The sequence below is a fragment of the Penaeus chinensis genome, chromosome 9 (genome assembly GCF_019202785.1).
Source record: "Penaeus chinensis breed Huanghai No. 1 chromosome 9, ASM1920278v2, whole genome shotgun sequence".
Lineage (NCBI taxonomy): Eukaryota > Metazoa > Arthropoda > Malacostraca > Decapoda > Penaeidae > Penaeus > Penaeus chinensis.
In genome coordinates this window covers 11,157,251-11,180,135 of record NC_061827.1, presented here as the reverse complement: position 1 = coordinate 11,180,135, position 22,885 = coordinate 11,157,251, and the positions used below count along the sequence as shown (strand labels likewise).

The 22,885-nt window shown below is 35.2% G+C and overlaps 7 protein-coding genes across 10 annotated transcripts in view; 1 reads left to right on the top strand and 6 right to left on the bottom strand.

The window, feature by feature from the left end:
* Positions 1–38: 38 nt before the first annotated feature.
* On the bottom strand, positions 39–3,078 carry LOC125028644 (protein lethal(2)essential for life-like). The gene is made up of 2 exons (XM_047618118.1): positions 2,771–3,078; positions 39–272 (listed from the first exon to the last, which is right to left on the bottom strand). The coding sequence occupies exons 1-2, from the start codon at positions 3,047–3,049 to the stop codon at positions 39–41; spliced, it is 513 nt and encodes a 170-aa protein (XP_047474074.1). The 5' UTR covers positions 3,050–3,078.
* Positions 3,079–5,101: 2,023 nt separating this feature from the next.
* Positions 5,102–6,152, bottom strand: LOC125029177 (protein lethal(2)essential for life-like). The gene is made up of 2 exons (XM_047619031.1): positions 5,648–6,152; positions 5,102–5,467 (listed from the first exon to the last, which is right to left on the bottom strand). The coding sequence occupies exons 1-2, from the start codon at positions 5,930–5,932 to the stop codon at positions 5,243–5,245; spliced, it is 510 nt and encodes a 169-aa protein (XP_047474987.1). The 5' UTR covers positions 5,933–6,152; the 3' UTR covers positions 5,102–5,242.
* Positions 6,153–7,591: 1,439 nt separating this feature from the next.
* LOC125029302 (protein lethal(2)essential for life-like) lies at positions 7,592–8,473 on the bottom strand. The gene is made up of 2 exons (XM_047619212.1): positions 8,139–8,473; positions 7,592–7,960 (listed from the first exon to the last, which is right to left on the bottom strand). The coding sequence occupies exons 1-2, from the start codon at positions 8,421–8,423 to the stop codon at positions 7,727–7,729; spliced, it is 519 nt and encodes a 172-aa protein (XP_047475168.1). The 5' UTR covers positions 8,424–8,473; the 3' UTR covers positions 7,592–7,726.
* Positions 8,474–10,600: 2,127 nt separating this feature from the next.
* On the bottom strand, positions 10,601–11,997 carry LOC125029241 (protein lethal(2)essential for life-like). The gene is made up of 2 exons (XM_047619133.1): positions 11,408–11,997; positions 10,601–11,205 (listed from the first exon to the last, which is right to left on the bottom strand). Exons 1-2 carry the CDS (start codon positions 11,690–11,692, stop codon positions 10,972–10,974), a joined length of 519 nt encoding a protein of 172 aa, XP_047475089.1. The 5' UTR covers positions 11,693–11,997; the 3' UTR covers positions 10,601–10,971.
* Positions 11,998–15,361: 3,364 nt separating this feature from the next.
* LOC125029217 (protein lethal(2)essential for life-like) lies at positions 15,362–16,990 on the bottom strand. The gene is made up of 2 exons (XM_047619101.1): positions 15,778–16,990; positions 15,362–15,667 (listed from the first exon to the last, which is right to left on the bottom strand). Exons 1-2 carry the CDS (start codon positions 16,054–16,056, stop codon positions 15,434–15,436), a joined length of 513 nt encoding a protein of 170 aa, XP_047475057.1. The 5' UTR covers positions 16,057–16,990; the 3' UTR covers positions 15,362–15,433.
* Positions 16,991–19,165: 2,175 nt separating this feature from the next.
* LOC125028643 (protein lethal(2)essential for life-like) lies at positions 19,166–19,834 on the top strand. Its single transcript, XM_047618117.1, has 2 exons — positions 19,166–19,450; positions 19,601–19,834. The coding sequence occupies exons 1-2, from the start codon at positions 19,166–19,168 to the stop codon at positions 19,832–19,834; spliced, it is 519 nt and encodes a 172-aa protein (XP_047474073.1).
* A 1,055-nt stretch (positions 19,835–20,889) lies between these two features.
* Positions 20,890–22,885, bottom strand: part of LOC125028893 (protein lethal(2)essential for life-like) — a 2,115-nt gene continuing 119 nt past the window's right edge. Inside the window, exons 1-4 of one of the 4 annotated variants that reach the window (XR_007115133.1) lie at positions 22,714–22,885; positions 22,240–22,566; positions 21,734–22,103; positions 20,890–21,130 (exon numbers count right to left, since the gene is read on the bottom strand). The exon at positions 22,714–22,885 is cut by the window's right edge and continues 100 nt beyond it. Coding sequence is in view for 3 of the 4 variants with exons in the window: in XM_047618492.1 (XP_047474448.1) it covers positions 22,068–22,103; positions 22,240–22,566; positions 22,714–22,863 (513 nt within the window). In the remaining variant the exon portion in view is untranslated. Of the gene's footprint in view, positions 22,104–22,239; positions 22,567–22,713 lie in introns of all 4 variants that reach the window. The other 3 variants (XM_047618493.1, XM_047618492.1, XM_047618494.1) reach the window with 3 other exon arrangements.

The following is a 22,885-nucleotide window of genomic DNA, read 5'->3' as shown; positions in this document are numbered from 1 at the left end:
AAACTAGATTAAAATTTCAGATAACTGAATATGATTTTTTATGCTGCCTGTGGAATCTTCGGAGCCGTGACAGTCAAGACGCCATCGGAAGACATTGCGGAAGTCACGGCCTCCATGTTCACTTTGCCTGGGAAGTTGAAACGTCGACAGAAGCTTTTCATGGACTTGAAGTCGTCCTCTTTCTTTTCCACTCGACCTTCCACCACCACCTCATTGTCTTCCACTCTAACCTTAACGTCTCCACTCTTGAAGTCATGAACATCCAGCACAACCTGTATGTAGAATCAATTAAGAGTATTTTTATTGTCTTTTCCTTGTATCTAAATAATGTTTCTGTGACCTAGATCATTTTTTTAAAAATCTTCAAATTTTATTTTTTTTAACGATTTCTTCTTTCTTTCATGTATATGAATATTTGCGATCCACATGATTTTTAGATTGTAAAACTAACCTTGTGATTCTGGTCGTCTTCACTGAAGGCCATGACTTGGTTCTCTTGCTGCAAATTGCGCTCTCTTACACGTCTGAATCCTCATTGCATTTAGATTCTTCCGGTGTCTGTTCAGTAAGGGTGGTATTATTCTTGGTCTCCATTTATTTTTAGCGCAAGTTTCGTGGAAATGTAGATAAAGCTAAACCTTGTTCTGTTCTCTCACGGAGTGTTGTTTCTGTTGTGTCAATCAGAAGGCGGCTGCTCCTGCTTTTATGTGGCGCGAGTTGGATGTGTGCCCAATGTCCACCTTCGTTTGGACGCAAGATTATGGTATGCTTGGCAACATCTTGATTTCGAATTTCTTGAAACTTCCAGATTTTAACAAAGTAATTAAATTGAAAACATACGATACAAACATGCGGTAAATGCTTCAATACTAATTATGCGTCGTTATAGATATACCAGAACTACATCATCATTTATATACAGATATATATACACATATACATTCATATGTATATATATATAAATATACATATCCATATATATATAAATATATACATATATACATGCATATATATAGACATATATGCACATACACGTACACTTATATTATCCTTACACGTACATAAACACACACACACAGACATATATATATATGTGTGTGTGTGTGTGTGTGTGTGTATGTGTGTGTGTACGTATGTATGTATATAAATAAATATATTTACCATTTGTGTATATATATGTAAAGGTTTTTTTTCTGTTTCAAGTATTTCTTGCAAAATCAACAGCTACCATTTACACTTTGCCTGGGTAATTTACAAAATATATACACATATATATACACACATATGTATGTATGTATATATATATATATATATACATATATATATATGTGTGTGTGTGTAAATGTTTTGTGTCGCAATCCATGCGACATAAAAACAATCAATGCTTTTTCGATAGGTTCGCGAGGAATACATACATATAAAATATGCAGTATATTTATATTATAATTACATATTTATATACATATATCTATATGTATCAATATAAATAAAAATAAGTATATATACGTATATTTTAAATGTAACATACATATAATCATTACATAACATATATATACATATATATCATTTCAAGTGTGTGTGGCACACGACTGTCTTGTAGCAGCGTGCACACATAGTACTACTCTGGCGAATGAATCCAAAGTTAATTGTCCTTGATGACTGAAATCATCAGATACCAAGCTTTACTTTTTCGCAGTATCCGTGACGAAAATAACTAACAAGAGTCACTCACGGTGGCTAGTCACTGAAACAGCAACGCTGGGTTACTCAGGCTTCCCCAGCGCTTGGGTATGCTTCATAGTCGCCGACTTCTCATTGTACCCTTAAAACATATTGCAGCAGTGTTTCATAGAAAAACAAATATTCAGAAACATACGAAAATTCAAACCCTGATAATGGTAACGAACTGCGATACACATTATGTCTCTGTCTCTGTCCCTTTTATTTTGTTTAACTTTGTATCTTTACTCGTTCGAATCACGTGGAGCCAGGTTTAAACCAGTAAACATGGCACAGGTTACACTACTTAAAAGTGAATCCTCTTTGCATTTGGGTCGCAATTTCTCTTCATGAGTTTCGAAGAACCATCTGTTATGAAATTTATGCAGCAGTAAGCAACCGATGGTATTTTTTCGATTACTTTCGCGAAGAATAAGCAAAGTAATAGACGGATGTAAACAAATACGATTTTTAAAAAAGAATACATCAATAAATGAACTTAATTTCTATTCTACAAATTTACAATAAATAATTAGACATACATTATATTTTAACTTATATCATAATTTAAGCTCATTGAATATTTTTCTATGCTGCCTGTGGAATCTTCGGAGCTGTGATAGTCAAGACGCCATCGGAAGACATTGCAGAAGTCACGCCCTCCATAGCCACTTTGCCTGGGAAGTTGAAGCGTCGACAGAAGCTTTTCATGGACTTAAAATCGTCCTCTTCCTTTTCCACTCGGCCTTCCACCACCACCTGATTGTCTTCCACTCTGACCTTAACGTCTCCACTCTTGAAGTCATGAACATCCAGCACCTGTACATATAATAATAAAGACTAGTTGCTTTTCCCTCTTTTTTCTTTTCTTTTTTTTCAATCTCATTAATATTTAAATAATTTGTTTGCGTGACCTAGATCATTTCTGAAAAAAAATCCTTACCTTCAATTTGATTTTTTCTTTTTTACCGATTGTTAGTTCTATTTATGCATACGATTATTAGAATTGGTGTTATTGCGATCTGCATTGTTTTTAAATACTAAAACTAACCTTATGATTCTGGTCGTCTTCGCTGAAGGCCATGACTTGGTTCTCTTGCTGCAAATTGCGCTCTCTTATACGTCTGTAGCTACTCATGATATCACTCACGGACGTGGCCTCTCCCCACGTATCAAGGATTTGGTCGATGGCTGTCTCAAAGTGCTTCCGAATATCCTCGAAGTAAGAATCATGGAAGAAAAGTCCCTTCTCAACGATGGGGAGAAGTGAGTCCTCTTTGGGAGATTCTGTTTTTTGTTCACTGAGAGTGGTATTATTTTTGTTCTCCATATTTCGCTTGGAAATGTAGATAAAGATAAAGCTTGCTCTGTTCTCTCAAAGAGTGTTGTTTATATTGTGTCTAACAAGAGGCGGCTGCTGATGCTTTTATGTGGCGCGAGTTGGGTGTGCGCCCACTTTCCACCTCCATCTGGACGCGTCACGGAATAATTGGCAATAACTTCATTTGAAGCTTCTTGAAACTTCTAGCTCTCAATTTAAAATTAATGCATACGATACAATCATACGGTAAAGGCTTTATCACTAATTATGCGTTTTAATTGATATATTACATCATCTGAAGGGGCATCATTTATATATAGACACAAAAAGATATATCTATATACACACATACCTGTATATATAGATATACTATATGCACATACGCACACACATGCACAAACATATTTTGGGTGTGTATAAGGACAATGTATGTGTACATATACTGTATGTTTATCTGTATCTGTATATATCTACATATTTGTTTAAAGGGACTATATATGTGCACACATGTGATTGTGTGTATATATATATATGAATGCCAGTATACATATCTATATATGTGCGTGAGTGTACTTAAACACACACATATTTGTTTATATATATTTATATACATATAAAAATATATACATACATATATATATACACAGTAGCGTGTTTACACATACACATATATATGAATATATTATATACATGTGTGTGTATATTTAATATACATATATGTGTGTGTGTGTGTATAAATGCATGTAAACATACACATATAAGTATATACACATGTATATATTATATATGTAATATATATATGTGTGTATATGTGCGTATACATATACATATATATGTATGTATATATATGGATGTATGTCGATTTACATATATATTTACTTTGTATATCTGCCTGTGCCCATATCATTTAATATATTTCCTGCAAAATTAATAGCTTCCTTGTACAATTTGCCTCGGAAATATACAAAAAAAACAAAACAAAAAAAAAACAGTAATTTGAGTAATTGCCCATATAAACCCGACAACTAACCCTTTAACATGTTATCATTATTTCTTAAAGGATCACTCAGAGTGATGTAAGTTTCCTCTTGCACAAAGTGCTTGGTAATCGATTGTTCCTTTTTAATTAATATCATTGAAAAATAATCATAGAAACACAGATCACAACAATCGGAAGAAGTGAACTCTCTTTGCATTTGGTACTTTATTTTCTTCTGAAAGTTTCGAAGGACTATCTGTTATGAAAACGATGCAACAATAACAATCCGAAAAGGAAGACAGACTTTTTATTTTATTTTTTTGATATTATCTAAAATAAACAATCACTTTAGCATTCATTGTCTTTAAGATTAGATTATAATTTCAGCAAATTAAATGTTTTCTGTGGAATCATCTATATGCCCATCCTATGAATAGACACACAAACACATATCTGTAGATAGGTATATTTATAGTAGAAGTACAACTACAAACACACGCACGCGTTTATATATATATCTTCAATTATTTTTTTGTTATTTATAAGTATATGTATATATATGCACGTATGATATATACATATGCATCTGTATATATGTGTATATATATGTGTGTGTGTTTATCTACATAAATATAACTGTGTGAAAAAATTATATGTATATACACATGTGTATCTGTATATGATATATATAATTATAACATACATATATCCTTATACATGTCAAGTATTTCCTGCCTGGGTAATTGACAAAAACTATCCATTTATTTATTTGTTCATGTTATCCTAACAACCTGTAATGCTTTAAAATGTACATGTCTCCTAAAAGGATTATTCAAGGTTGTCTTATGTTGTACATGAAGCACTCGGTGGACCAATATTAGTTTTTATTAGTTTTTCGAAAAAGAATCATGGAAGCACAGGTCACAAAAAGTGAACCCTCTTTGCATTTGACACGTACCTTTTCTTCAAGAGTTTCGAAGAACCCTCTTCTATGCAATATATGCGACAGTCGATGTTTTTTGTTTTTTTTCATTTCAATAAGTTCACGAAAAAAGGAAGGCAAGTAAAGTCATACACACATGAAAACAAGTATAATTTATTTTAAAAATAGTAAAAGCTTTATTTATCTTAACATTATCCTGAAGAAAAATAAATTGTTACTTAAACGTACATTTAAAATTAGATTACAATTTCAGATAATGGAATATGATTTCCTATGCTGCCTATGGAATCTTCGGAGCCGTGACAGTCAAGACGCCATCGGAAGACATTGCGGAAGTCACGGCCTCCATGTTCACTTTGCCTGGGAAATTGAAATGTCGATAGAAGCTTTTCATGGACTTGAAGTCGTCCTCTTCCTTTTCCACTCGACCTTCCACCACCACCTCATTGTCTTCCACTCTAACCTTAACGTCTCCACTCTTGAAGTCATGAACATCTAGCACAACCTGTATATAGAATCAATTAAAAGTATTTTATTGTGTTTTCCTTGTATCTAAATAATCTGTTTCCGTGACCTAGATCATTTCTGAAAAAATCTTCAAATTTTCATTTTTTTACCGATTCCTTCTTTCTTTCATGTATATGAATATTTGCGATCCACATGATTTTTAGATTGTAAAACTAACCTTGTGATTCTGGTCGTCTTCACTGAAGGCCATGACTTGGTTCTCTTGCTGCAAATTGCGCTCTCTTACACGTCTGTAGCTACTCATGAGATCACTCACGGATTTGCTTTCTCCCCACGTATCCAGGATTTGGTCGATGGCTGTCTCAAAGTGCTTCCGAATATCCTCGAAGAAGGAATCATGGAAGAAAAGTCCCTTCTCAGTGATGGGGAGAACTGAATCTTCGTTGCATTTAGATTCTTCCGATGTCTGTTCAGTAAGGGTGGTAGTATTCTTGTTCTCCATTTTTCTCTAGCGCAAGTCTCGTGGAAATGTAGATAAAGCTAAAGCTTGTTCTGTTCTCTCACGGAGTGTTGTTTCGGTTGTGTCTATCAGAAGGCGGCTGCTGCTGCTTTTATGTGGCGCGAGTTGGATGTGTGCCCAATGTCCACCTTAGTTTGGACGCAAGATTATGGTATGCTTGGCAACATCTTGATTTCGAATTTCTTGAAACTTCCAGATTTTAACAAAGTAATCAAAGTGAATACATACGATACAAACATGCGGTAAATGCTTCCATACTAATTATGCGTCGTTATAGATATACAAGTACTACATCATCATTTATATACAGATATACATAAACATATACATTCATATGTATATATATGTATATATATATTTGCGCACAACCACACACACACTTCTATATAAATTTAGATATCCATATATATATATACATATATACATACATATATATAAACATATAAGCACATACACGTACACTTATATTACCCTTACACGCACATAAACACACACACAGACATATATATGTGTGTGTGTGTGTGTGTACGTATGTATGTATATAAATAAATATATATAATATTTTTTTTTTCAAGTATTTCTTGCAAAATCAACAGCTACCATTTACACTTTGCATGAGTAATTTACAAAATATATATGCATGCGTATGTATATATATGTATGTATATAAATACGTGTGTGTATATGTATATGTATATGCATATGTATGTATATACATATATACATAATGTATGTATATATATATGTGTATAAGTTTTGTGTCGCAATCCATGCGACATAAAAACAATCCATGCTTTTTCGATAGGTTCGCGAGGTATACATACATATAAAATATGCAGTATATTGATATCATAATTACATATTTATATACATATATGTATATGTATCAATAGAAATTGAAATATGTATATATGTATACTTTGAATGTAACATACATATAATCTTTACATAACATATATATACATATATATCATTTCAAGTGTGTGTGGCACACGACTGTCTTGTAGCAGCGTGCACACATAGTACTACTCTGGCGAATGAATCCAAAGTTAATTGTCCTTGATGACTGAAATCATCGGATACCAAGCTTTACTTTTCCGTAGTATCCGTGACGAAAATAACTAGAGTGTCACTCACGGTGGCTAGTCACTGAAACAGCAGCGCTGCGTGATTGAGGCTTCCCCAGCGCTTGGGTATGCTTCTTACTCGTCTACTTCTCATTGTACCCTTAAAACATATTGCGGCTACAAAACATTTTCGTTTTAATTCAGTGTTTCATAGAAAGCAAATATTTAGAAACATACGAAAAATCAAACACTGATAATAGTAACGAACTGCGATACACATTCTGTCTCTGCCTCTGTCCCTTTTATTTTGTTTAACTTTGTTTTTTTACTCCTTCGAATCACGTGGTATGCCATAGGAAGCCCTCAGCGGGCCAAGTCTGGCTCGGCAGCGAGGTTTAAACTAGTAAACATGGCACAGGTTACAGTAGTTAGTAGTGAATCCTCTTTGCATTTAGAACGCATTTTTCTTCATGAGTTTCGAAGAACCATCTGTTATGAAATTTATGCAACAGTAAGCAACCGATGGTATTTTTTCGATTATTTTCGCGAAAATAAGCAATGTAACACACAAATGTAAACAAATACGATTTATTAAAAATAATACATAAATAAATGAACTTAATTTCTATAGTCTGCAAATCATTAATATATAGTTAGACATACATTATATTTTAACTTATATCATCATTTTAGCTCATTAAATATTTTTCTATGCTGCCTGTGGAATCTTCGGAGCCGTGATAGTCAAGACGCCATCGGAAGACATTGCAGAAGTCAAGGCCTCCATGTTCACTTTGCCTGGGAAGTTGAAACGTCGATAGAAGCTTTTCATGGACTTGAAGTCGTCCTCTTCCTTTTCTATTCGACCTTCCACCATCACCTGATTGTCTTCCACTCTAACCTTAACGTCTCCACTCTTGAAGTCATGAACATCCAGCACAACCTGTATATAGAATCAATTAAGAAAATGTTTCTTGTATTTTCCTTGTATCTAAATAATGTTTCCGTGACTTAGATCATTTCTGAAAAAAATATATCTTAAATTTTTCAGTGTTTTAACATCTTTCTTTCATGTATATGAATATTTGCGATCCACATGATTTTTAGATTGTAAAACTAACCTTGTGATTCTGGTCGTCTTCGCTGAAGGCCATGACTTGGTTTTCTTGCTGCAAATTGCGCTCTCTTACACGTCTGTAGCTACTCATGAGATCACTCACGGATTTGCTCACTCCCCACGTATCCAGGATTTGGTCGATGGCTGTCTCAAAGTGCTTCCGAATATCCTCGAAGAAGGAATCATGGAAGAAAAGTCCCTTCTCAGCGATGGGGAGAAGTGAATCCTCATTGCATTTAGATTCTTCCAGTTTCTGTTCAGTAAGGGTGGTAGTATTCTTGTTCTCCATTTTTCTAGCGTAAGTCTCGTGGAAATGTAAAGCTAAAGCTTCCTTTGTTCTCTCAGGGAGTGTTGTTTCTGTTGTGTCTGTCAGAAGGCGGCTGCTGTTGCTTTTATGTGGCGCGAGTTGGATGTGTGCCCAAAATCCACCTTCGTTTGGACGCAGGATTATGTTATACTTGGCAACATCTTGATTCGAAATTTCTTGAAACTTCCAGATTTTAACTAAGTAATTTAAGTGAATGCATACGATACAACCATGCGGTAAAAGATTCAGTACTAATTATGTGTCGTTATAGATATTCCAATACTACATCATCATTTATATACAGATATATATATACACATATACATACATATGTGTTTGTATCTATATATTTACGCACAGTCACACGCACACTTCTATATAAATATATTTGTGTATATATGTAATATGTTTTTAATTCGTGTTTCAAGTATTATCTGCAAAATCAACAACTACCATTAACACTTTGCCTGGGTAATTTACAAAATATATATGCATGCGTGAGTATATATGTATGCATATCAATATGTGTGTATATATGTATATGCATATGTATATATGTGTGTGTGTATGCATATATATTTTTTGTGTCGCAATCTATGCGACGTAAAAACAATCCATGCTTTTTCGATAGGTACGCGAGGAATACATACATATATATAAAATATGGAGTATAGTTATATTATAATTATATATCCATATCCATATATGTATATGTATCCATAGAAATAGAAATATGTATATATACATATATTTTGAATATAACATACATATAACCATAAAATAACACATGTACATATATATATCATTTTAAGTGTGTACGGCACACGTCTGCCTTGCAGCTGCGTGCACACATAGTACTACTCTGATGAATAAATCCAAAGTTATTTGTACATAATGACTGAAATAATCGGATACCAAGCTTTACTTTTTCGCAGTATCCGTGACGAAAATAACTAGAGTGTCACTCAAGGCTATCCCAGCGCTTGGGTATGCGTCATACTCGTCTACTTCTCATTGTACCCGTAAAACAAATCGCGGCTACGAAGCCTTTTCGTTTTCATTCAGTGTTTCATAGAAAAACAAATAATTAGAAACATACTAAAATTCAAACCCTGATAATAGTAACAAAAGGAGATACACATTCTGTCTCTGTCTCTGTCCCTTTTATTTTGTTTAACTTTGTTTATTTGCTCCTTCGAATCACGTGGTATGTCATAGGAAGCCCTCTGCGGGCCACGTCTGGCTTGGGAGCCAGAGGTTTCCTATCCCTGGTTTAAACCAGTAATCATGAAATCGCAGGTTACAGTAGTTAGAAGTGAATTATCTTTGCATTTAGAACGCAATTTGTGTTCATGAGTTTCGAAGAACCATCTGTTATGAAATTTATGCAACAGTGAGCAACCGATGGTATTTTTTCGATTATTTTGGCGAAAATAAGCAAAGTAATACACCAATGTAAGCAAATACGATTTATTAAAAAGAATACATAAATAAATGAACTTGATTTCTATAGTCTGCAAATCAATAATAGATAGTAAGACATACATTATATTTTAACTTATATCATCACTTTAGGTCATTAAATATTTTTCTATGCTGATTGTGGAATCTTCGGAACCGTGATAGTCAAGACGCCATCGGAAGACATTGCAGTAGTCACGCCCTCCATAGCCACTTTGCCTGGGAAGTTGAAGCGTCGACAGAAGCTTTTCATGGACTTGAAATCGTCCTCTTCCTTTTCCACTCGAACTTCCACCACCACCTGATTGTCTTCCACTCTAACTTTAACGTCTCCATTCTTGAAGTCATGAACATCCAGTACAACCTGTATATAGAATCAATGAAGAATATTTGTGTCTCTTGTTTTTCTTTTTCTTTTTCATTTTAATAAATATCTAAATATTCTGTTTGCGTGACCTAGATCATTTCTGAAAAAAAAATCCTTACCTTCGATTTGATTTTGTTTTAACAATTGTTTCTCTTATTCATGCATACGATTATTAGAATTGGTGTTTTGGGGATCTGCATTGTTTTTAGATACTAAAACTAACCTTGTGATTCTGGTCGTCTTCACTGAATATGATTTCCTATGCTGCCTGTGGAATCTTGAATCTTGGAATCTTAAATGTACATGTCTCCTAAAAGGGTTATTCAAGGTTGCCTTATGTTGTACATGAAGCACTCGGTAGACCAATATTAGTTTTAAATATTTTTTTCCAAAAAAGAATCATGGAAGCACAGGTCACATATAGTCAACCCTCTTTGCATTTGGCACTTGCACCTTTTCTTCAAGTTTCGAAGAACCCTCTTCTATGCAATTTATGCGACAGTCGATGTGTTTTTTTTTTTTTTTTTTTTTTTTTTTCATTTCGATAAGTGGCGAAAAAGGAAGGCAATGTAAACAAGTATAATTTATTTTAAAAATATCAAAAGCTTTATTCATTTTAACATTATCCTGAAGAAAAAATAATTGTTGCTTAAACGTACATTTAAAATTAGATTACAATTTCAGATAATGGAATATGATTTCCTATGCTGCCTGTGGAATCTTCGGAGCCGTGACAGTCAAGACGCCATCGGAAGACATTGCAGAAGTCACGCCCTCCATAGCCACTTTTCCTGGGAAGTTGAAGCGTCGACAGAAGGTTTTCATGGACTTGAAGTCATCCTCTTCCTTTTCCACTCGGCCTTCAACCACCACCTGATTGTCTTCCACTCTGACCTTAACGTCTCCATTCTTGAAGTCATGAACATCCAGCACAACCTGTATATAGAATCAGTGAAGAGTATTTGTTTTCTTTTTCTTTTTCATTTTAATAGATATCTAAATATTCTGTTTGCGTGACCTAGATAATTTCAGAAAAAAAAACCTTACCTTCAATTTGATTTTCTTTTTAAACAATTGTTTCTCTTATTTAGAATTGGCGTTTTGGGGATCTGCATTGTTTTCATATACTAAAACTAACCTTGTGCTTCTGGTCGTCTTCGCTGAAGGCCATGACTTGGTTCTCTTGCTGTAAATTGCGCTCTCTTACGCGTCTGTAGCTACTCATGAGATCACTCACTGACCTGGCTTCTCCCCACGTATCAAGGATTTGGTCGATTGCTGTCTCAAAGTGCTTCCGAATATCCTCGAAGAAAGAATCATGGAAGAAAAGTCCCTTCTCAGCGATGGGGAGAACTGAATCCTCATTGCATTTAGATTCTTCCGGTGTCTGTTTAGTAAGGGTGGTAGTATTTTTGTTCTCCATTTTTCTCTAGCGCAAGTCTCGTGGAAATGTAGATAAAGCTAAAGCTTGTTCTGTTCTCTCAAAGAGTGTTGTTTCTGTTGTGTCTATCAGAAGGCGGCTGCTGCTGCTTTTATGTGGCGCGAGTTGGATGTGTGCCCAATGTCCACCTTCGTTTGGACGCAAGATTATGGTATGCTTGGCAACATCTTGATTTCGAATTTCTTGAAACTTCCAGATTTTAACAAAGCAATTAAAGTGAATACATACGATACAAACATGCGGTAAATGCTTCAATACTAATTATGCGTCGTTATAGATATACCAGTACTACATCATCATTTATATAAAGATATATATACACATATACATTCATATGTATATAAATATAAATATAGATATCCATATATATAAATATATACATATATACATTCATATATATAAACATATAAGCACATACACGTACACTTATATTATCCTTACACGTACATAAACACACACACACACAGACATATATATATATATTTATATATATGTGTGTATGTGTACGTATGTATGTATATAAATAAATATATTTACCATTTGTGTATATATATGTAAAGTTTTTATTTTCTATTTCAAGTATTTCTTGCAAAATCAACAGCTACCATTTACACTTTGCCTGGGTAATTTACAAAATATATATGCATGCGTTTGTATATATATGTATGTATATAAATACGTGTGTATATGTATATGTATATGCATATGTATATATATGTATATATATATGTATATATATATATATATATATGTGTGTGTGTGTGTGTGTGTGTGTATATATGTTTTGTGTCGTAATCCATGCGACATAAAAACAATCCATGCTTTTTCGATAGGTTCGCGAGGAATACATACATATAAAATATGCAGTATATTGATATCATAATTACATAGTTATATACATATATGTAAATGTATCAATAGAAATTGAAATATGTATATATACGTATATTGTGAATGTAACATACATATAATCATTACATAACATATATGTACATATATATCATTTCAAGGATTTGGTCGATGGCTGTCCCAAAGTGCTTCCGAATATCCTCGAAGAAAGAATCATGGAAGAAAAGTCCCTTCTCAGCGATGGGGAGAAGTGAATCCTCTTTGGGAGATTCTGGTTTCTGTTCATTATGAGTGCTAGTATTTTTGTTCTCCATATTTCTCTAGCTTTTATCACTTTAATAAAGCAGACTACGTCTTGCGGAAATGCTCTGTTCTCTCAAAGAGTGTTGTTTATGTTGTGTTTAGCAAGAGGCGGCTGCTGATGCTTTTATGTGGCGCGAGTTGGGTGTGCGCCCACTTTCTACATCCATCTGGACGCGTCACGGAATACTTGGCAACCACTTCATTTGAAACTTCTTGAAACTTTTAGCTCTCAATTTAAAATGAATGCATACGAAACAATCATACGGTAAAAGCTTTATTAATAACTATGCGCATTTTATTGATATATTCCATCATCTAAAGGGGCGTCATTTAGATATAGACACAAAAATATATATCTATATACACGCAAACACACATACATGTGTATATATAGAGATATATTATATACTAATACGCACACACATGCACAAATATACGTTGTGTGTGTGTATAAGGACAATGTATGTGTACACATACTGTATGTTTATCTGTATCTGTATATATCTACATATTTGTTTAAAGGGACTATATATGTGCGCACATGTGATTGTGTGTATATATATATATGAATGTTTGTATACACATCAATATATGTACGTGAGTGTTATTATATGTTTACATATATTTATATACACAAACACACACACACATGTGTGTATATATATATATATATATACAGTAGCGTGTTTACACACATATATGTATATATTATATACATGTGTATATTTAATATACATATATGTGTGTGTGTGTGTGTGTGTATATAAATGCATGTAAACATATATATATATATATATATATATATATATATATATGTATATACACATGTATATATCATATATATAATATATACATAGATGTGTATGTGTGTGCGTATACATATACATACATATGGATATATATATGGATGTTTATTTACATATACATCTACTTTGTATATCTGCCTGTGCCCATTAATATATTCCCTGCAAAATTAATAGCTTCCATGAACACTTTGCCTCGAAAATATACAAAGAACAGTAATTTGATTAATTGCTCATAAAAATCTGACAACTAACCCTTTAACATTTTTTATTTTTTAAAGGGTCACTCAGAGGGATGTAAGTTTCCTCTTGCACAAAGCGCTTGGTAGACGATTGTTCCATTTTAAACGGTCATTGCATGCTTGGTAGTATTTTTAGGAAATATCTTGAACCTTCTGGTTATCTTCTCTGTTTATAAACACACACGCAATTATATATTAATGTGTATATATACACACATAACATATCACATACAGGTACACACACACACACGCGTATACACACATACACACATATGCATATATATATATATATATATATATATATATATATATATATATGCATATATACACACATACACAGTGCATACACACACACATACACAGTACACAAACACACATACATAGTACACATGCACACACACAGACACACATACATAGTACACACACATACACAGTACACGCACACACATACACAGTATACACATACACGCACAGTACACACGCACACACACACACACACACAAGAACTGTCTACAAATACACAGAATGTTTACGAAGAGGACACTGCTTCTGGCCGAATGCGTCTGGCTGCGAAACGAGGAAAGCATTTTACGGATTCCTGAAATTTCTTCGCTTTCCTTCGGTCAATATTCATTATGTTTAACGGTTAGTAGTATGGTGTTATTAATCAAGCATGTATATTGAACGATTCCCTTTTCTCATTTTTGATTGATTGATTGATCTAAAATCATCTGTCGCGTCAACAGCTAAGGTCATTAGCGGAAAACCAGCACTGAAGAGCACTAAGTAAGGTTTGATGATCACATGTATTCATTCATAATTGCACAGTATCATTTGCCTATTTGTTACTTATGACTAATCATTAACATTTAGACATGACATATTTCAGAAGTGGTTTATTTTTATAAATCCATCAGGGCGAATAACTATATTTCCATTTCCGCTAAATATTCAATATGGAAAATTCCAAGAGACTGATCTCAGATTAGTGCAAACCACTTTCAGACATTTCAGTATTACATAGAGCGTGGTACCAATCCAGCGCTGCCGTGCCCCACTAGTCAGAAAGTGAACAAAGAGTTTACAAATCTCTACAACTATTTGAGAATTATGAGATATATATGTATGTATATTATATATATAGTTTTTATTTTTTATTCATACTCCAGACATTTCTAGAGGCAGATACGTGAAGAGATGCAGAGCAACTAGAAAGATATTAACTTATAAGTGAGTTCCCTCTATATATATATGTATATATGTGTGTGTGTGTGATATATATAAGAGTAGGTTATTTTTCATTTATTTATTAACCTATATACTTATCAGTTCTGGGCACTTATACACTCGTGCAACATTCCAAATTGCTGCCATACTGTGTATAAGGAAGATGATACGTAAACGAATGCATTTGTATAACCTTATTCACTTTATTGATTCAGTCTCACAGTATCCAAAATTAAGCATACTTAACTCACAGATTACAGGTCTTACAACTAAATACCTTATAGAATATAGGTTCCTGTTTAAGATTCCTCTATGACCTTAGGAGCTGTGATAGTCAAGACGCCATCAGAAGACATTGCGGAAGTCACGGCCTCCATGTTCACTTTGCCTGGGAAGTTGAAGCGTCGACAGAAGCTTTTCATGGACTTGAAGTCGCCCTCTTCCTTTTCCACTCGACCCTCCACCACCACCTGATTGTCTTCCACTTTGACCTTCGTGTCTCCACTCTTGAAGTCATGAACATCCAGTATAACCTGTATATAGAATCAATGTATGATATTATTATTTTTTCTAGTACGTTCCTTTTCATTTAGATTTTTATATTTGTCTTACTAACGCAAATTACAATAATTAGGTATCTAACCTTGTGATTCTGGTCGTCTTCGCTGAAGGCCATGACTTGGTTCTCCTGCTGCAAATTACGCTCTCTTATACGTGTGAAGCTACTCATGAGATCACTCACGGATTTGGCTTCACCCCACGTATCCAGGATTTGGTCGATGGCTGTCTCAAAATGTTTCCGAATATCCTCGAAGAAGGAATCATGGAAGAAAAGTCCCTTCTCAGCGATGGGGAGAACTGAATTCTCTTTGCAGTTGGGAGCTTCAAGAGAGGCAGTATTTAGATTCTCCATCTTGGACATATTGATTTTCAGAGAAGTATAGCTAGAGACAGTATTGTAGATAGGAAATTGCAGTCTTATTACAGAAATATTTGTGTTTCCGTTGTGTCTAGTGAGAGGCAGGTGCCGATGCTTTTATGTGGCGGGAGTTGGGTGTGCGCCCACTTTCCGTCTGCATTTGGGCACGCGAGTCGGGCGTACTTGGGAACTATCTTCATAATCTTGAACATTCTAGTTTCCGACTATCTCTCTTGTACGTATATTTCTACTAAATCTGAACATTTCTATTATATTTTACCTAAATATATTTATTTGTTTTATTTATTTATATTCATATATGTTTTACAAGACGATGGTGTGAATGGAAGATACCTCATCCTGTTTCAAAGATTTCACCAATAATGAAAAGAAAGAAAACAAGACGTCATATACATAGAGAGGGAGATTGTGAAAGAAAGTCACAGCAGTCGGAAGAATTTGGCAACTACATCGTTAGTCTTTACGTCACATTCGTAAGAATATTCCCTTATCTGATATCGAATCTATACGACAATGAACCTATTACCATCCACTTTCTACTAAATGGTTTTCAAAACTTGCAACTAAAGATTTCATGCTAGATAAGGAAATGGTACGGACAACATGTGCATGAATGTGTGTTGATCCTGCATTTATAGCTATACACAAAACCAGTGTCGATTAATTCACCTTGTATTTTTACTTCGTTAATGACATCAACAATAACATCACTTGAACCTAAACGAGAACTTTCAGATTTCGTAACAAATGTCAAACATACCACAAACGTTTATCCAAATGTAAACAGAAAGTGGGCACGCATTCAACACACGCTACATAACAGAGTCAACAGCCAGCTCCTGCTACGGAACGTATACACGTGTCCTTAGGCAGAGAGCACCCTGCAGCTTTATTTATATTTACATAGGATCCCACTTCATATGACTGACAAACGCTATAATATAAAAATATATATATACATACACGTGCATGTGTGTGTGTATATATGTATATATATATATATATATATATATATATATATATATATATATATATATAACTGTTTAGTGTTTCAAAATAGACCTGCTTCTTTGCCCTATCTAGAGGCAGCTACGTGAAGAGTTGGAGCAAAACGGAGAACAATAATAATGTGAAAATGGATACTACCGAACACAAAGAGAATTCACTTCTCTCATGCGAAAGATTGAGAAGTTTGTAAGTGCATTGAGGGATCCCTTCTTCTGATTGCTGCAAAGGGACTTTTCTTCCATGATTCCTTCTTCGAGGATATTCAAAAGCACTTTGAGACAGCCATCGACTCGATACGTGGGGAGAAGCCAAATCTGTGAGTGATCTCATGAGAAGTTTCCACCGTGCAAGGGAGCGTAAATTGCAGCAGGAGAACCAAGTCATGTCTTCAGCGAGGACGACCAGAATAATGTTTGTTATTTAATCTAGGAACCATGTGGATTGCGAGAGCAATTATCAAATATTCAAATATGATATTGTTAAGCGGTTTAAATTAAACTTTTTACTCAGGTTGCACTGGATGTTCATGATTTCAAGAATTTATACGTTAAGGTCAGAGTGGAAGACATTCAGGTGGTGGTGGAGGGTCGAGTGGAAAAGTAAGAGGGCGACTTCAAGTCCATGAAAAACTTCTGTCGACGTCTCAACTTCCCAGGCAAAGTGAACATGAAGAAGAGACTTCTGCAGTATCTTCCGGAGGCGTCATCATAGAATCATTGAAATCATAGAAAAGATATCTAGATTATTTCTATGTTAAAGGTCATGTTTGTGTTGCTATCTGTTTTGGATGATGCGGGAATAACTGATTTTTTTTTTTTTTTTTTTTTTTTTTGAAGTTTACTGGCGCATAGATTTCAAACCAGATGATTATTTGAAACTCTCGAATGAATTATTTAATACCATCAGTGTTCACTTCTCCAGACTGTTGTGATGTATCTCCCAATATTTATCCCATTAGGCAGCCACATGAGTAAACGTCAACCAAAGGCTTCATATAAGAAGGGGAGACATATTCTCAACTGGCCCTTTAAGAGGATATGCACATGTTTTTTAAATGGTGTTACAAGTTTGTCGTCAGCAATGGCAGCTCCCCCCCTTCCCCGCCTGTGTGATAGATTGCGCCGCTAAGCAAAGTAATGCATGATATACTCAAATATCAGGTAATATAGGCAACAACCTGAATGCGGTTTTACTGACCCTTGTAACATTGCAGGAATAATGCCTCGAAAATGGTAAATATCGTCCATGCCTCCAACCCTCACCTCCACCCCCCCCCCCCCCCCACACTCTCCTGGATGCGCTAGTGGTAGTCGGGATTATATCACGATAAATCAATATATATTTCTGGTAACTTGTACATAGATGTCTCTTTTGAAATGTGTTCCGGCATAGATGATTATCTGTTAAGTATGTGGGATAAGATCAGGTCATCACAGGCAGGCCTATATTGAAATGCAATTACAACTTCATTTCATAAGTGTCATGTGAATGTATAGACACGTGCGCGTTAACCTTGAAATTAAATTATTATTGGAATTCAATATACCTGTAATGGTTGCAATAGCTTCTTCAGAAATATGCTTAATTATTGATTTTTCGTCCTCTCATAATGGACATGACCTTCACACACATATATATGTGTGTGAATGTATGCATGTATATTAGCATAATTTTTAATATAAATAATACATAAATAATTGCACATACTAATGGTGAGAGAGAGAAAGCGCGAGAGGAAAAGAAAGGAGAGGGCGAGTGAGGGAGAGGAAGAAAATCAAAATAATGATATATTCTGGGATTGTGCATATTCATATATGTTTACACATATTTTAATAGAATGAGATATAGAAAGAGAAGGATAAAACTAGAAAGTCCAAGAATATCAAGACAGTCGCCAAGTGTCCAAACGAGGGAGGAAAGTGGGCACGCAACCAACTCGTGACACATAAAACCCTCAGCACCAGCTCCCTGCAACACACAGTGAACCACGAGTCCCTCAGGGAACGAAATAAACTACAGCTCGCTCTGCGATATTATCACTGACTAAATCAGTCCGTGTTGCTTTCACGAAAATATGACCAAAATGGAGAACAAAAATACTGCCTCTCATGAAACGATAACTGCAGAATCTCATAAATGCAAAAATAATTCACTTCTCCCCATCGCCGAGAAGGGACTTTTCTTCCATGATTCCTTCTTCGAGGATATTCGGAAGCACTTTGAGACAGCCATCGACCAAATCCTGGATACGTGGGGTGAATCCAAATCCGTGAGTGATCTCATGAGTAGCTTCACACGTATAAGAGAGCGTAATTTGCAGCAGGAGAACCAAGCCATGGCCTTCAGCGAAAACGACCAGAATCACAAGGTTAGATAATTAAACTTTTCTAATTCATGTTAGTATTACCCTTCACGAATAATGTGGATCACGCAGACGGTTTATTAAGACAATTATAAAAATCTAAATGAAGAGGAAAGTACGAGAAAAATTTATATCACAAATTTATTCTATATTTAGGTTGTACTAGATGTTCATGACTTCAAGAATGGAGACGTTAAGGTCAGAGTGGAAGACAATCAGGTGGTGGTGGAAGGGTGGATGGAAAAGGAAGAGGGCGACTTCAAGTCCATTAAAAGCTTCTGTCGACGTTTGAACTTCCCAGGCAAAGTGAACATGGAGGCCGTGACTTCCGCAATGTCTTCTGATGGTATCTTGACTATTACGGCTCCAAAGTTAATAGAGGAATCGTAAACAGGAACATATACATTTTGAATGTGTTTAGTTGTAAGAACTGTAATCTGTGAGCTATGCGTGCTTAATTTTGAAAACTGGGAGACTGAATCAATAAAGGAAATGAGGTTATACAAACAACTGACATTAGTTTACGTTCATCCTCTTTATCCACAGAATGGCAGCAATTTTAATGTTGCATGAGTGTATAAGTGCCTAGAACTGATAAGTATATGGATTGCTAAATCAATGAGTTTGAAACACTAAACATATCTATATACAGTTTATATATATATATATATATATATATATATATATATATATAAATTAGATGAAAGAATTTCACTTATATTATGTATCAGTGTTTGTTTACCATCGGCTTGTACATTTTGCCCCTTGAACTGTTCAGTGTTTCGAAATAGAACTGATTATTTGCCTAGCTGCCTTTGTTTACGTAGTCTCTGCCTGCACGCGGTACGTGTATGTTTTTCTTATATAACACGCTTATTTGAGCAAACTTTAAGGGATATCATTTGGACATCAAACAACAAAGAAGTTCATAAAAACCGATTATATATATAAATGTGTGTGTGTGTGTGTGTTGGCGTGTGTATGTGTGTGTGTATGTGTGTGTGTGTGCGTGTGTGTATGCCTGTGTGTATGTGTATGTGTGTGTGCGTGTGCGTGTGCGTGTGCGTGTGCGTGTGCGTGTGCGTGTGCGTGTGCGTGTGCGTGTGTGTGTGTGCATATATATATATATATATATATATATATATATATATATATATATATATATATAAGTTTGCATATAAACATATATATATACATATGTATGTCTGTAAACATATGTGTATAAATATATATATATATATATATGTGTGTGTGTGTGTGTGTGTGTGTGTGCTCATATATATATATATATATATATATATATATATATATGTATGTATGTATGTATAAGCACACACACACACACACACACACATATATATATGTATATATATGTATATATTATATGTATGTTTGTGTGTATGTATGTGTATACAAAGGAGAATCGGGAGAAGAAAAAAACGTCAGGGGCATATTGCATTTATTAAGGAATGCCATCAATGGATGTAAATGAAGCCTTGCAGGCAGTGTAATAACAATAATTTTACAAGTGCCATCACAGTGCTTATAGGCACTTGTGCTGGAATCTGTCTTGCAGTGATCGATTTGCTTCTTCATCTCCCAAATTCCACCAATCCAATACGAATCTAGTCGAACGTGTTTTCTAAGACCAGGAGAGCACTGATGTTCCACATGTATTTATTTCCTCTGTGAATTAGACAAATTAAAATTTCAAGGGCCGAATGTATATGGAATTTGCAGTAAACTTTTGCCTTATTGGAGCAATACCGTCATTGGCATATAACGGCCAAATTATCTATCAATATTGTAAAAAAAAATGCATTATCTCCTATAAAGACATTCAACAAAAATATATAATTCAGAAGTGAAGTGAGTGCGCATATCTGTATGCTAGAATGTTTGAACTATTGTAAGTGCCAGCATATAACGCCCAAATCATCTATCTTGTAAAAAATGCATTATCTCCTATGGAGACATTCAATAAAAATATATAATTTAGAAGTGAAGTGCGTATATCTGTATGCTAGAATGTTTCTATATGAATAGTTTTTGCAAATCAGTCATTCTTTGGCCAGAGTTTGAAAAGGACGTTAAGAGAGGTCTCTGTCCTTGCATTACAAACGAACTTGTCTGCGCCTAATGTATCTAATAACGTGGCGCACTTGAAACTGAGGAGTGGACTTGAGTTAAATTGTGATGTTCAGTTATTTCGAACATATCACTGAATAATCGTTAACTTTCCTAACTAATTTACTTTTTTCAAAGTCCGTAATTAGACCAGACTTTTACCTGAATCGCACATGACATGAATCTCGCCAGCACTGAGCGGAGGCGCACTTTTTCGCGCATCCACTCAAGGCGTCGTCGCACCTCCGGCGGGAAATACGGTATTTTTCAGTCTGGTGTTTTGATATAAGCCAAGGACGTTCCTGAGAATAACATCGACAGCAACTCCTGGCGAAGATAATTACAAAAGCCTTTTCTCGAGAGGATTTCCCCAAGATCTTTTTTTCTCAAGAAGACTTTTCCATCTCCGGCGTGTTCATTCGCCGGCGTCTTGAATGTTCAGCCGCGCACATGAGACGAGCTTTCTAATTTTGTGTTCAATCCGGTTTCTTTAAAGCTACGAAATGTCTCCAATACTTGAATCAGATGTTACCTGGCGGAGAGATTAAATTATGGCACTCATGAGTTTACATTACTAACATGAGGAGTCCTAATTTAAATATATTCTTCCAAATTCCAATATCGCCCACGTTGAGAGAACAGGAGTTTAATAATACTGTTTTACTGACCTTCTTAGCTACGGTGATGGTAAGGATGCCGTCGCAGGACAACACTGATCGCACAGTATCAACACTGACGAGGCTCGGGAAGCGGAACCGGCGGTAGAGGCCCTTCCTCGAGACGGAGTTCCCTTCGCCGTTCTCCGCGCAGCTCTCGATGATCAGTTCGTTCTCGTTCACCACGTCGAACCTCACGCCGCTCTCCATGAAGGCCTCCACGTCCACCACGATCTGGGCAGGAGAAGGAGACACCCGAGGTTGTAGTGTAAATGAAGTAGTTTGGTCGTATTTTACATGGCGTGCTCGTAAAAGCAGCTGACTGCAGGGAATCTGTACCTAAGTGAGAACAGGTTGTGGAGAAAGTAAGATCCTGTTCGGCAAGTCTTCTATTCTATGATGAATAATGGTTATATTTTGCTTCTTCAAAATCAAATAAACATTTCTTAGGAGTTCCATAATTATGAAAGATATCTCTCAACTAACCTTGTAGCACTGGTTGTCCTCGCTAAAAGTAGGCCTATGGTTTTCTTGCGAATTACGTTCCTCAAAGCTTCTAAATGTGCCAATACGGTCACTCGCTGAGGTGGATTGTTCCTGCACAGGGGATGGAGCGTACATCTGAATCGGGGCCATGCTGTTGAGTCACAAACACACA